Source organism: Chelmon rostratus, chromosome 22 (genome assembly GCF_017976325.1).
Source record: "Chelmon rostratus isolate fCheRos1 chromosome 22, fCheRos1.pri, whole genome shotgun sequence".
NCBI lineage: Eukaryota > Metazoa > Chordata > Actinopteri > Chaetodontiformes > Chaetodontidae > Chelmon > Chelmon rostratus.
Window position 1 is genome coordinate 2,874,771 of NC_055679.1, and position 12,466 is coordinate 2,887,236.

General features: G+C 42.9%; 1 protein-coding gene across 2 annotated transcripts in view; it reads left to right on the forward strand.

Moving 5' to 3' along the window:
* The window catches only part of slc41a2b (solute carrier family 41 member 2b), a 34,802-nt gene extending 23,754 nt beyond the window's left edge, over positions 1 to 11,048 (forward strand). For both annotated transcript variants that reach the window (XM_041963728.1, XM_041963727.1), the window contains exon 11: positions 7,956 to 11,048. In XM_041963728.1, the coding sequence (XP_041819662.1) occupies positions 7,956 to 8,141 (186 nt within the window). In that variant the 3' untranslated portion in view covers positions 8,142 to 11,048. The remainder of the gene's footprint in view (positions 1 to 7,955) is intronic.
* The last annotated feature ends 1,418 nt before the right edge of the window (positions 11,049 to 12,466 follow it).

Below are 12,466 nucleotides of genomic sequence, written 5' to 3' on the forward strand. Positions count from 1 at the left end.
CCACTCGCTCAGACTCAGACAGAATAGCAGACACTAATTATTAGGCTGAATGCAGCACATAATATGGAAGTTCAATACTAATTGTAAGTTTTCTTAATGGCATATTCAATCCGAGGCTCATTTTTAATACTGCAAAATGGATAAATGCCAGATTCTGTATTAATGTATTAGAAAAAAAAAGATGAAACTCCTACACAGTACAGAATCCATGTGTTCAGTGTTCGGGTTTTTTAACCAGAAATTGCAGTGCTTTTCAGGCAGATAGTCTTTATTGTTCTAGAAGGGAAATCTGTCTCACATGAAAACTACAGAGATAGGAGGACATGTTTTTATGTATACCAGGGGTCACCAACCCGGTGCCCGCGGGCAGCAGGTCGCCCGCAGCATCCACATCAGTCGCCCGTAAGCCAGTTCTAAAAATAGCACTAATCACGAATTAGCTCTGTCTAAAATTTTATTTAATTGTGTTGCTATTCTTTTTGAATTACATTTACAGTGATGTAAATTTAAAAACGAATACATAAAAACGTAAAAAAATGTATATCATAAAAAAAGTTTAATATACGAACTGTGACGTAGTATGGGTCGGAGGTCAGTCTAGTGCGCATGACAAGCCAGCTTTGCTGAGATGAGCTTGTGAGCACTGCAAAGATGAGGAGACGAACGCGTTTTCTACCCACAAAAACATGGCAGAAAAAAGGAAGAAAACTTATCATTTTCACAGTGAATGGGAGGAAGAGTTCTTTTTTACTAACGTGAAAGAAAACTGTGTGTGTCTCATTTGTGGCGACTGTGATGTCGGCTAAGCGGCACAACGTGGAGAGACACTTCAGTACATGTCACAAAAGCTAAAACTGTTAGTGGCTAGTAAAAATTGAAAAAGATTTCCTGCAAAATGTTGTGGAAGTGATCATTTGAAAATGAAACAATTGGATATTGCATATTGAAATGTATCTGTTTCCTACCTTTTTTAATCATTCTGAATAACTATTGTGATTCACTGTGATCAGTGTCACATAGAATATCATTAATAATAATATAAAATTAAAGGTACACTGTGTAACTTTGTTATTTCAGAAGTGTATTATCAAAGTGGTAGCCCTTTGCATTAGTCGGTGCCCTTGAAGTAGCGCTTAGTTTCAAAAAGGTTGGTGACCCCTGATGTATACAGTATATTCACACATACATGACTACGTGTGCACACATGTAAAATAACATAAAACATACACACACCCACACATATCTATACATAATGTTAATCTGGACAGCTACAGAATAGCATTAGGTAGTAAAGCAATGGGCATGAGTGCACGGCTCTTCCTGATGTCTTATCTATCTGAAAACAAACGTGTGGCTGAGAATTATGAGCAGGGTATATACTTGTGCAGTGGCTACACCTCCAGTGAACCGCTCCACCTACACTTCAACCCAGGCATTAATGACAGTAATAAAAATCCTGCCGCTCTCATCATCTCGCCTGACATTACGCTCAAATGAACACATAAGTTTGACATTTTAAGTGTGTCAAATGAGGGTACGGGACAGCCAGCCTCTGCAGCGATGCATGATCCCTGATCTCATGAGGAGCATTAATTTAAATGTTTATGTTCTCTGTCCATGTTTGGAATAGATTGTTTCAAATCTGGGTAAGAGAGAAATCAAAGGGGCTCAGTTCAGACACTTGAATGAGGTAGACAGCAGCATTAGTTATGGATGTCAGTAGCCTGAGGCGGTGCCCTCAAAAGACCCTGGTGTGGTGTATCACTGCATATCTGAAAACTGAAATCACTTTCTCCATGCACATGTATTTTATTTAATGTAACCCTAAGTAAAAAAAAATGAATGTTTAATTCTCACATGACCTACATTTCAAATATCCAGTAGCCAGACTCCTAACATGGACTCACATCCATTCCAGATTCAGTATATTCAGACCTTACAGCATCGTTTTATATTTCTAATATGGGGCTGGACACAGTTTGGCAGAGATGTCGGTAACATGGTGGAATTTGCTAATGTCATTCAGTTGAAGTAAAAAGTACTGTAACAGCCTGTTTCTTTAATAGCAGAGATAAGCAGAAATTGCATATGCTGTGGTTTGATAATGTTCTATTTAAAGTGAAAGCCATAGAAAATTAGGGGAGAAATTGAAACATTTCTGCAGAACAGCTCAGCTCATTGTGATATCTCTGCGAGCCTCATGGCACAGTTACTGATTGGGAAAGAACTGAATTGCCCAGACTTGTGCATATTTTGGTGTGCAGTGGTTGATGGTTTTGTCCACAGTGAATAAATAACCAGGGGCGATACCAAACAAGAGTAGAAACATGAAAACACAACTTGAACAATGCACGAGACGACACGATTTAACAATGCTCTGTGAGGCCATCGTGTATTCAGACAAAGAATGAGGCAATGCGAAGTAAACTAGTGCAACAAGCCACAGAGGGGTCAAAGAAAACTGGAGAGGATGTTAGCTCGGCAGTTTGAGAGTCAAGAAACTGTGGACAGGCTGCATAAAGTTTACCAGTGATGAATATGCATGGCCATGGTAATGTAGCATTCATGAGAATCATGATACTGGGGCATTTAATGATAATAAGGCCAAAAGTCACAGGGTCAGCACATGGTCAGATACAAACCTATAATAGTAATTTTCAGGGCTCTTTAAAAGTCACTGAATGTGTCTTGCTCTGAATCCCAAACCTCATTTTTCAGTCAAGGCTGGGTATCTGGTATCATCGCTGTTATCTTGACGGATCAGGATTACAGCACATCTAGCTTAGCTTTAGCTTGGCTCACAAACAAGGCTCCCAAAAACACAATCTAACAAATATTTCTTATGTTAGATGCTGATGTTCTGTATTGGAAAGATCTGGGGTCTCATCTCTGAGTGTAGATGGACGGTAGCAGCCTGTGGCGCACGGGCTGGTAGGATCGGTAATGGCATTGCACCCCTCTGCTGGTGATGTTGCCAGGTGGCAGCCGTGGTGGCAACCGCTCACTTTCTGAAACCACCTCATGGGTCAGCATTGAGACACTTGAAAGACCTGCATCCTGATTCGCAGTTTCCTCATGAAGACTGTTTGTGTTTGATGTGTCACAACGTTTGGGTGAAGAACTTCCCAAAGCTGGTGTCCACTACATGATGAGGTGTCAGTGCAGACTTAGACCCTCTTATATCATCAGTGAATTGAAGCTTAGGGCCCAAAGTGCTAATGGGATCCAGCTTCAGGCATGAAAAGACAGACAGCAGGTTGTTTTTCTTTCTTTACAACCTTGTAGTCCAGATACAGAAAGCAGAATAGGCGACTTGAGTTAAGTGTGAGATTGATTTATCATGCTTTTTCTCCACTGAGATGTTACAAATTCCTGCCTTTTCCTCTGCGAAATGAGAAAAACACAGCTTGCCAAGAGGAATGTCTAGATATAGGTGATCCAAAAGTGACAGCAGATGTTACAGGAGAAGAAACACTTGTAAATCTCAACCAGACATAGACTAAGCGTTACAGCGTTGCTCGAGGAGAGCAGAAGAGAGCTGTTGATGATTAACTCAGGGCCAGAGCAAGAATCCGGAGTTTAAAAATAGGATGTCTCTGTCCCTTTGCTTTGCGTCAAACCGCTCTCTCTGTGAGAGCCGGAGAGGGTGCCCACTACAGCTGAATGAAGATGTTGACCTGAACAGGATGTGGCAGTGTGATGTTGAAGTAATTCTGGACCTTAATGCGTCCCAAACTCATTTTGTCAGGCAATTACACAGCAATGAAACGCGCAAGCACCAGAAATGAGCGTCCAAATGGCTGAGAGAGGGCCTAGAAATGCCCCAATGTCCGAACACAGCAACTGGATTGACTCGAACATTTCAGGAAGTGCTGAACTTTGCTCATCAGGACACATTTCCTCACCTGCTGTAACAATGGTAGAGGATGCTACCTACTGCTATAGGTTTCACCCATTTGCAGACAGGTTTCATTCACAAAAATGTCACCCAAGAGTATAACTAGCATAGCTTATCATAAATTGCATCAAAGCCTGACAAAGGTCATTGTATTTCCCACACATCTCTCTACCAGCTAAGCATTAGGAAACAGCATGTGCAAAGAGAAAGTTCTAAATAAAAGGAAACTGGTGTGACTGCTTCTCTTAAACCGCCCATATGTGCCTACTTAGTCATCTTCTTCTCTTAATTTCCGAAGACAAACACTTAAAGCTGGCAGAATACAAAGAAAAAGCCTTAATAACATGCATGAGTTTGTGTATATTCAAGTCAGTCTTGAGCCAAATTTTATTCAAGTCATGCACTAGAATAAGTTATTACGCAATATCGGATCAACGATGTGAAACAGCTTGTAACGGTCTGCAAATCAACCACTTCTGTGGGCTTTTTTTTTTTTTTTTTTTTTTTTTGGAAGAGTACAGCAAAATCCAATTATGTTTGCCCCGACGATAAATACCTGCAGTGTTCAAGAGTAGCTAAGAGTGGCATTAAGTGATACGGCGTGTGTCCTTTCAGCCAGGATTTCCAGGTTTCTTTGAGCACAGGATTGAGGGTTGTGTATGCTTGCATGCATTAAGTAGTGCACAGAGGCAGAGCGGGCTGAGGAGCAAGTCTGAGTAAATATAAGAGAGAGCAGGTTAAAACGGGGCTTTTGTTTGAGTGGGTGCATGAATGTGCCACACTGAAAAAAAATGCGCTGTGATTTAAGCATCTAATGTCCAGTTTTCACTACAGGATTTACAGGAATGACAATCAGAGATGTTCAAATCAAGGTATTTTGATTCTAATTCCTCAAAGTACTTTAATATTTGGTATCTGCTGTCCCTGAGTCAGATCAGATACTTCATTTAAATAACACATCTCCCTCCAGTTTAGGTAGTACTGTATATACTCTGTATTAATACTAAAAGCAGAATCAAAGCTTTCCTTTAGCTGTTGTGATGTGATGCAATCAGCCGGATCGTTAACCTGGAGAAAACATGTCACTCTGTTGGAGTTGTTGGAAACTTTGGTCAAGTTCAGACACAGCAAGTTTCATTTTGGACATCGAGTTACTCAGAGGATAAATTAGTGACAGCTGACGTGCTCTGCCGCTGGCGACGGTTGTCATGTTAGCCAGCGAAAGTGACGTCGTGCTGCGGCTCAAAATGAGACGCTGCCACCTGAATGCTTCGTTCACTGCTGTTTGCTGATAAGAAGGAGAAACAGATCTGCGAGCGTCTTCAGTTCTGTGTATTTAGCTAACGCTGGTGTTAGTTTGTAAGGCTATTCTCGGTCTGCTTCCATCTTACCCACGGATCCCGACCCTTCAAAAAGCACGCCATATTACTGTTAGTGCTTCCAGGACTTATTCCTACTAACTGTTGCCAGCGTCCATGCTGAACTGGGAAAAGGGTGTTTAAATATGCTGCTCTCTCAGCTTGGAATCAGTTCCAAATTACCTGAATCTTTGAGGGCTGGTTACATTTTAAGTGATTCCAAATCACTTGGAAGCAAGTTCATCAGGCTGTTGATGTATTGATAACATTTTCTTTTGTATTTTTGATTGGTTCTTTGTTTTTTCGTGTATTGTTTTTTTGGGTTATGTCTGCAGCCATGTCATTGTTCTGCTGTCTGCCTTGGCTGGGATGCTCTCAAAAAAAAGTGAATTTCAGTCTCAATGGAAAAGAACTCAATGAAAAAGAATAGAAGTCAGAGACACTCACACTGTCGCACCCAAAGGATTTTTCACATTCACACAGTCTCGCGCATGCAGGGCTGCAAGACCAATGAGGGCTTTTTTTAGCCAATACTGATCCATTAAAGTACGCTGGGATCTGCTGTTCTTTAGGCCTGGATCAGTATCGGATCATTAATTTGAAAAAAGTCAGATTTCTGACAATAATAAAACATGTTTTTGCCCATCGCCTGACGACAGGTTTGTACAGAAAGAACATTTCCAACACTTTGCATGATTCCACTTGTTTGAGCGAGTGTTTACTGAGCATTTTGCTCAGGCTTCCTTCCAATCAGCCTATCCTTTCCCCACCACGAACAACAAAGTGAACAACATTCAGATGCTCATTTTCAGCCGCATGCGTCTGTCCGCCTCTTGTGTAAGTGGTTTGTAATTGGAGAAACTGACACAAAGGCAGATGTGGGCGAATGTGGCCATCTCAGGAGATCAAACAGCTTTATCTTGTAGACACTTCCTCTCTGTAGCCACTCAGACATGATTAAAGAACCAAATACAGAGACGGAAAAGAGACTGCATGATGGATCGACACTCTGTTATATTTGTCTCTTTCATTTTTCATTTGTTTTGCCAAAATGTGGAAACTGGATCTTAATGCTCGACAGTGTGAAACTTTGCACACCCGCCTCTCTTCCTTTGTTTGTCCGAGGGAAAACACAAACAAATATCCTCCATGGGAGCCGTGTACTGTAAATGATGGATTGTAGTTGACAGTTTTGAGGCAGGCGATGGTCCAAAAGCAACAACTGCACGAGCTGAGAGGATGTCCGACCGCGCCACCCTGTCATCGGGAATAAAAGGCGAAGCCGTGACACCCTCGCTTGCGGATAGTCGGGTTTGACAGCTTGTTGTTCACCTGTGAGACGCTTTCATCGTGCCGTGAATGAGCATCATTGGATAGGAAAGCGGGATGTTGTTTACCAGGATAACGCGTCCCATAACAAAACTCCCCCACACTCAAACCTGTCAGCAGGTAATCAGAACTCAGACATTTCTCCACAAAATGCTTTATTATCATAATCAATTCTCCTTGCTGCATCTTGATACCATCACTGCTGCTTGTGTTGTGAGCATGTCAGTATCTTTCAGTGACTGCAATGCTTTTTTTGTACGTTTTTCTAATGTTTGCGCTGCCAACGCAAGACAGCTCATTTCCCCTTAAATTATAGACTTGTCCTTATCTTTTAATAGACTTCTCTTTTTCTCTCTGCGCTGTTCCTTCCATGCGTGGAAACTTGAATTATGAATAACACCCTCTTAACTCGTCTCTCGGTCTGCTGCTCCGTCTATTACTCTTTCTCCTCTCTGTTCCCACTACAGTTTAAGTGTTTATGGCATTCAGCACGGCATTTTGAAGCACTTATACCCCCCCCCAGCCTTGATAACACGAGCTTTGTGAGGCTGTGCCTGGGCTCAGCGGGGCTGTAAGCGAAATGCTAATGTCACATGCCGACGTTTCGCAGGTGCAGTGTTTACCGTGTACGCCATCTAAGTTTAGCGTGTTGGCATGCTAACATTTTAATTAGCACGGTGGACAAAATACAGCTGAAGGCGACTGGAAATTGGTTGCAAACCAAGTATTGGACAAATGAAACATGTTGACAGAGGAACAAATATTCCAGTACATCCTGTGGGGAAACCAAATGTCTGAACCAAATTTCATGGGAAGTCATCCAGTAGCTGTTGAGACATTTTACCCACAACCACAAATGTGAACCTAATGAAGGACAAAACAAGTATTACCAGAAGTCATTACTTTGTGTCTTAGTTTGGAATAGTTTGACATTTTGAGAAAGGGGATGAGAGGATTGACACAACTCTCACGTCCCGACAGTAAATATGTAACTGGAGCCAGCAGACAATTATCTTAGCATTAGCATTGGAAACTGGAAACAGGGAAAAGCCACCTAGCAGCACCTCTAGAGCTCACTCATTAAATGAGTAAATGTTTGTTATATGTCGTTTGTTCAGCGACACGTTTCCACATGGGGGCTTATGTGCCAGATATTTCTTGGCAATGTTAATTTGGTGGACAACAAGTGTAAACACCAGGATTTAGTGTGTCCAGTCTCTAACTGGCTGCAGGCTCCGGCTAAACGTACAGACATGAGGGTGTTATCAGAGAGAGAAACCCTCGGATCCTACCAGGGTAGGTTTGTGGGCTTCCTGTAGTGTCCTCATGTTAGGAAGCAGCAGTCTAATCCGCCTCTCTTTCCCTTCCAGGTGTTGCTGTTGTTGTCTATAGCAGACTGGATGGTGCACTCCATGTGGCGCAGTGGCAAGGATCCAGACAGTTTCTCCATCCCTTACCTGACAGCTCTGGGTGACCTGTTGGGCACCGCCCTGCTGGCACTCAGCTTCCACTTCCTGTGGGTCATAGGAGACCAGGACAGCGACGTGGGCGACTGAGACAGCCTCTGATAATAAGGCGTTGGCAGAGACGGGAAACCTGCTGTTTGCCATCCGAATTCTCACGCCCTTAAGCCTTGTGGGAATGTGGGTGCTCTCTGTCACTGACCAGCACATTCCTCCGCTTCACTTCGCTTCAACCACATGATGGTTTGAAAACTATTTTCTGCTCCTGGCTTTTTTTTTTTGTACAAACAAAAGACATTATATTCCATAAATTTAGACTGTTCTCAGCACAGATTTTGATCTGCATAGTTTGCACCAAAGCACTTGCATATCGTATTGCTGGTCTTATTAAGAGGAGCAGGAAAACACCAACCACCACCCACAATGCTGAGGAAACCTTGCTGGTATTGGCAAGGTGGTCTACTCTGCAGCCGAGCATCTGTCAGAGGACTTCTGCTTACAAAAAAGTCTCTTTGACAGGTAGATATTTTAGTGATTTACCACCCGCCATGCCCCAAAATCTGTTACCTGCCTTGTGTATTACTGCTTTGCTTCATCAAGTCAGTGGAGGGACTCAGATACTGCCGGGGTGGAGGCAAGTCCACGGTCAGCTCACGAACGCACACTTTGAACTGCTGTGACGGCAGGTCTACCAGCACCAAACCACCACTTAAAAGGGAGTAACATGAATTTGCATTGATGGTACGAGAAGTGGAAATTTCATCCATTGTCCACCTGTTTTTGTTTTTCAGTTTTTGAGTCCAAACTCAGTATGTGCACAGTACAGTTATAATTTTCCTAGTTTAGTATTTTGAGTTATCGCACAGTGTTCTCTGCAAGGATAAGACTGGAACATTCATCCCGTCTGCAAGTCAGCAATCTATGGACGTACATACACACTTTTTTTTTCTATTTCCATTTCCTAGCCTGCCTCGTGAATTCCAGTCTTGTGAACCGATACTGTAACATTTTGAATTGAGACGAGGCAAATGATTTTATACCAAGATTCAGTTTAGCAAACTATGCTTACGTAGGAACATGAAAGAAATACAAAAAGGTGACAAAATAAAATTAATCAATAAAGTTCAAGTTAATTTAGTTCAACTTCAAAAGAATCTTCATGGCCCAACAGCAAAGTACCTTAATGCCAGTTTTTGGTCCTGTTCGCTAAACCCCTCCCCCGAAGAGCGACTGTCCAGGCATGACAGGTTTGTACAGCAAGCTTTGGGGCGGTGTGCATGGGGCTGCATCATGGTGGCACATTTGCTATGTTGGAATGTTTGGATGAGCGTGCTTTTCTTCTGTTACCGATCCAAAACCACAGGAGCAGAAGTGTAGGGAATGGATTAACATGTGTTCATGGGCTCTAACGTGAGTGTGGAAGCTGCTCCTGGATTCCATCAGAGTTCAGAGGCAGCTATGTGCTGCTCTTTATTGATGAAAGGTTACAGTCCAGAGACCTCAACTTTACCCAGGAAGCCATTCCTTTTTAGTCCTCGCCCTAAAACCCTCTTTCAGACAATAGCAGCTCCTCATTTCGTACAGGCGCCCGTTCATGTTGCTGACTGACATGACGGCTGTTGCTGAGTTTTAGCTAGCGAGCTAACTGAGCTGACATTAGCAGCATCTGTAGCTGACTTGCCAATATTCCTATTCTGACATGCAGCTGGTGGTTAAAAGCTTGAGGCCAAAGCTGCCGGTCCCTGTCAACAAGTTAATGATTGATGTGAAAGAGATGTAGCATTAATTGGAGAAACAGACTGGTCTTGTACTGCAGTGTAGAGGTAATTAGTTTTAGTCTTATTGGTATGTTAAAGGACATTAATCTGGTTTTGCTGCTTAGCTTGTTCATGTTTTCAAACAGTAGAAATGAGGAGATGCTTTTGTCTGCTACTGTCTGAAATCAAGGATGCATTGTTACACTATAACATAACATAATCATTATAAGCTGCGTGCGGCTGTGTGAGAACAGGAAGCCTGACAGGCGTAGCAGGAACAAAGGGTAGCAGCGTTCAGTGAACGGTCATTTATTGAGTTGGATCAACCAATCGGCAGAGATGTTTACTTCATGTCCACATTCATAGCCTCCTGTAAACGTTAACTGACTCTCATGTAAAACAAACCATGAAAGCCTTTGTATATTATGTCGACCTGCATTCCCTCTCCTTCATTTCCTCTGCTTGTTTGTCCTGCCTGTTTTCCTCCGTGGGGGTCCGGTTGTGGGGTTACAGTGGTGGATGTTTAGTCACATGCCGTTTACAGTGCATGTATGCACGGTACCAACAGGCATGCATGCACTTATTCAACAGTTTCCATCTCAGCACAGTGATTTTCTGCTCGTGTTAAACTAATCGAACAATCAGTGTATACATAACCTGATTAAATGCCAGATTCTGCTGTTTCATTCACTTTTTCTGAATATGCCATGTGTTTAAAAGGTCAGAGAACATTGATCCAGATGAAGCGCTGCAATTAGTAACCAAATCCCTCTCACCCCAGGAGAAATAAGATTTGGGAAATCCACCTTGGTTAAAAATGAACTCCTAAACCAAACCTGCTCCTTCATGTGATCATTGAGCAGCATGTAGTGCGCATGTGGACGTAGCCAGTGGCTCTCTTCAACTCCAATATGTGCCTCTCGAGATTCACTGGTTAACAAGGTATTTTTCTCCGCCATGCCATGAATGCAATTTTCTCTCTACAGCATTTTAATACCGTGCAATGATTTCTTTTTGTACTCGCTTTCAGTTCTACGACAACGACTTGTATTTTTTGAAGAGTTTCATTCCAAGACGAAATATCTGCCATTTTAATCACAGGCATGAAACTACTTGGAGATATCAAAGTTGTCAGAATGGCATGAATTTGGTTCAAAGTGGACATATTTCCTTTTGGTATGAAACCCTGTGTTTACTTTTGCGGCTCACGTGGGCCGAAAATGTCGAAATAAATGTCTTTCAATTGAAAAGCGTCTCATTTCTGGTTATTTTTGTTGAAGGGTTTAGCTGACAAGTAGCCGTCCTCTTATCCACGCGGGCACACAGCAGCAGTCATTACCGCTCTGAAAGGGAGAGACAGCCGTCACCGAGCTCTGAATGCAGCAGATGAAAGCTTAGATATTGAGCCAGGAATGAAAGCAGGAGTCATGATTGAAATGAACAGTAAAAACGCCTGATATCAGCCCTAGATATTACCTCTGAATGTTCTCCCATCTGGTCTCCATGACAACGGGCCCAGGCGATGCTCATCCTCTTGACCTCCGTTAGGGGAAACATGCATTTCTGCACAGATGTCACACATACGCCCACCTCCTACACATACAGCAGCTTGTATTTTCCCGAAAAAGCTGCTGTTGGGTTTCAGGTTTGTAGGAACGGAGCTATCGCTTCAAAACGTGATGCTACCAGCAGGGCTGTCAACAGACTTGCTGGGGCCCGGGGACAAGAGAACATCATAGGGCCCCCCCCCCCCCCCCCCCCCCAGCACCCCCCTCCCCTCCCTCCTTAAGTGTGCCAGAGTGGGGTCAAACCATTCTCTGCTAAGACGGGGGGTAGGGGTGTTGTGCAAAAAAAGGAAAATATATATATTTGAAATATTTAATATGTTAAAGTTTTTAAGTATATGTTGAGTAGAAAATAATATTTAATTCATCAGGCAATGATTTAATTAAAAATAAATATGTGAATGTAAAGTGAAATAAATTAAGGGTCATTCAGGGGCCCCTATGGTCCTGAGGCCCGGGACAACATACCCGGTTGCCCCCCGCCTGTCAACGGGCTTGGCTACCAGCACAGTTTGTACTGTGGTTCATCGCAGCGTCCAACATTCCAAAAGTTTATTTTCCTATCACATGCACGAGATATTAAATGGATCACATGATGAAAAACATGTTCTTTCATGGCATAGCCAGCAATAATGCTATGAATGGGCCTCACACACACTTGGGTGGCACCAGGATAACTTCTGTCTCTAAGTATGAGATTAGCCAGGAAGAAGGCCATCAGTTCTGTCTTATTGAATGATATATAAAATAACCCTCATAAGAAAACAGGTTTTATGCTTTACAGCATCAGAGCCACATACACACACACACACACAAGACAACACAGAAGGCAGTGATGGTTCTAAACAAAGTTCTTCATAAAAAAGCAACTCATGTACAGTAGCTTACTGAGCAATGTCAGTCACTGTTTGCGTGGACGGGAATGACTTGAGTTTGGATTGACAGGCTGGTTCATTTAGCGCGGAGAGGTGACTTTCGGGGCTGTCTATCACCTGGACCGGATCCTGCCTCAGAGGCATCAGGGGTTTGGCAGGTGAGCCGGGGTCAGTGTGCTGTGAATGGGGCTGACGAGAGGCTTTTTCCAGCCAACATGTCG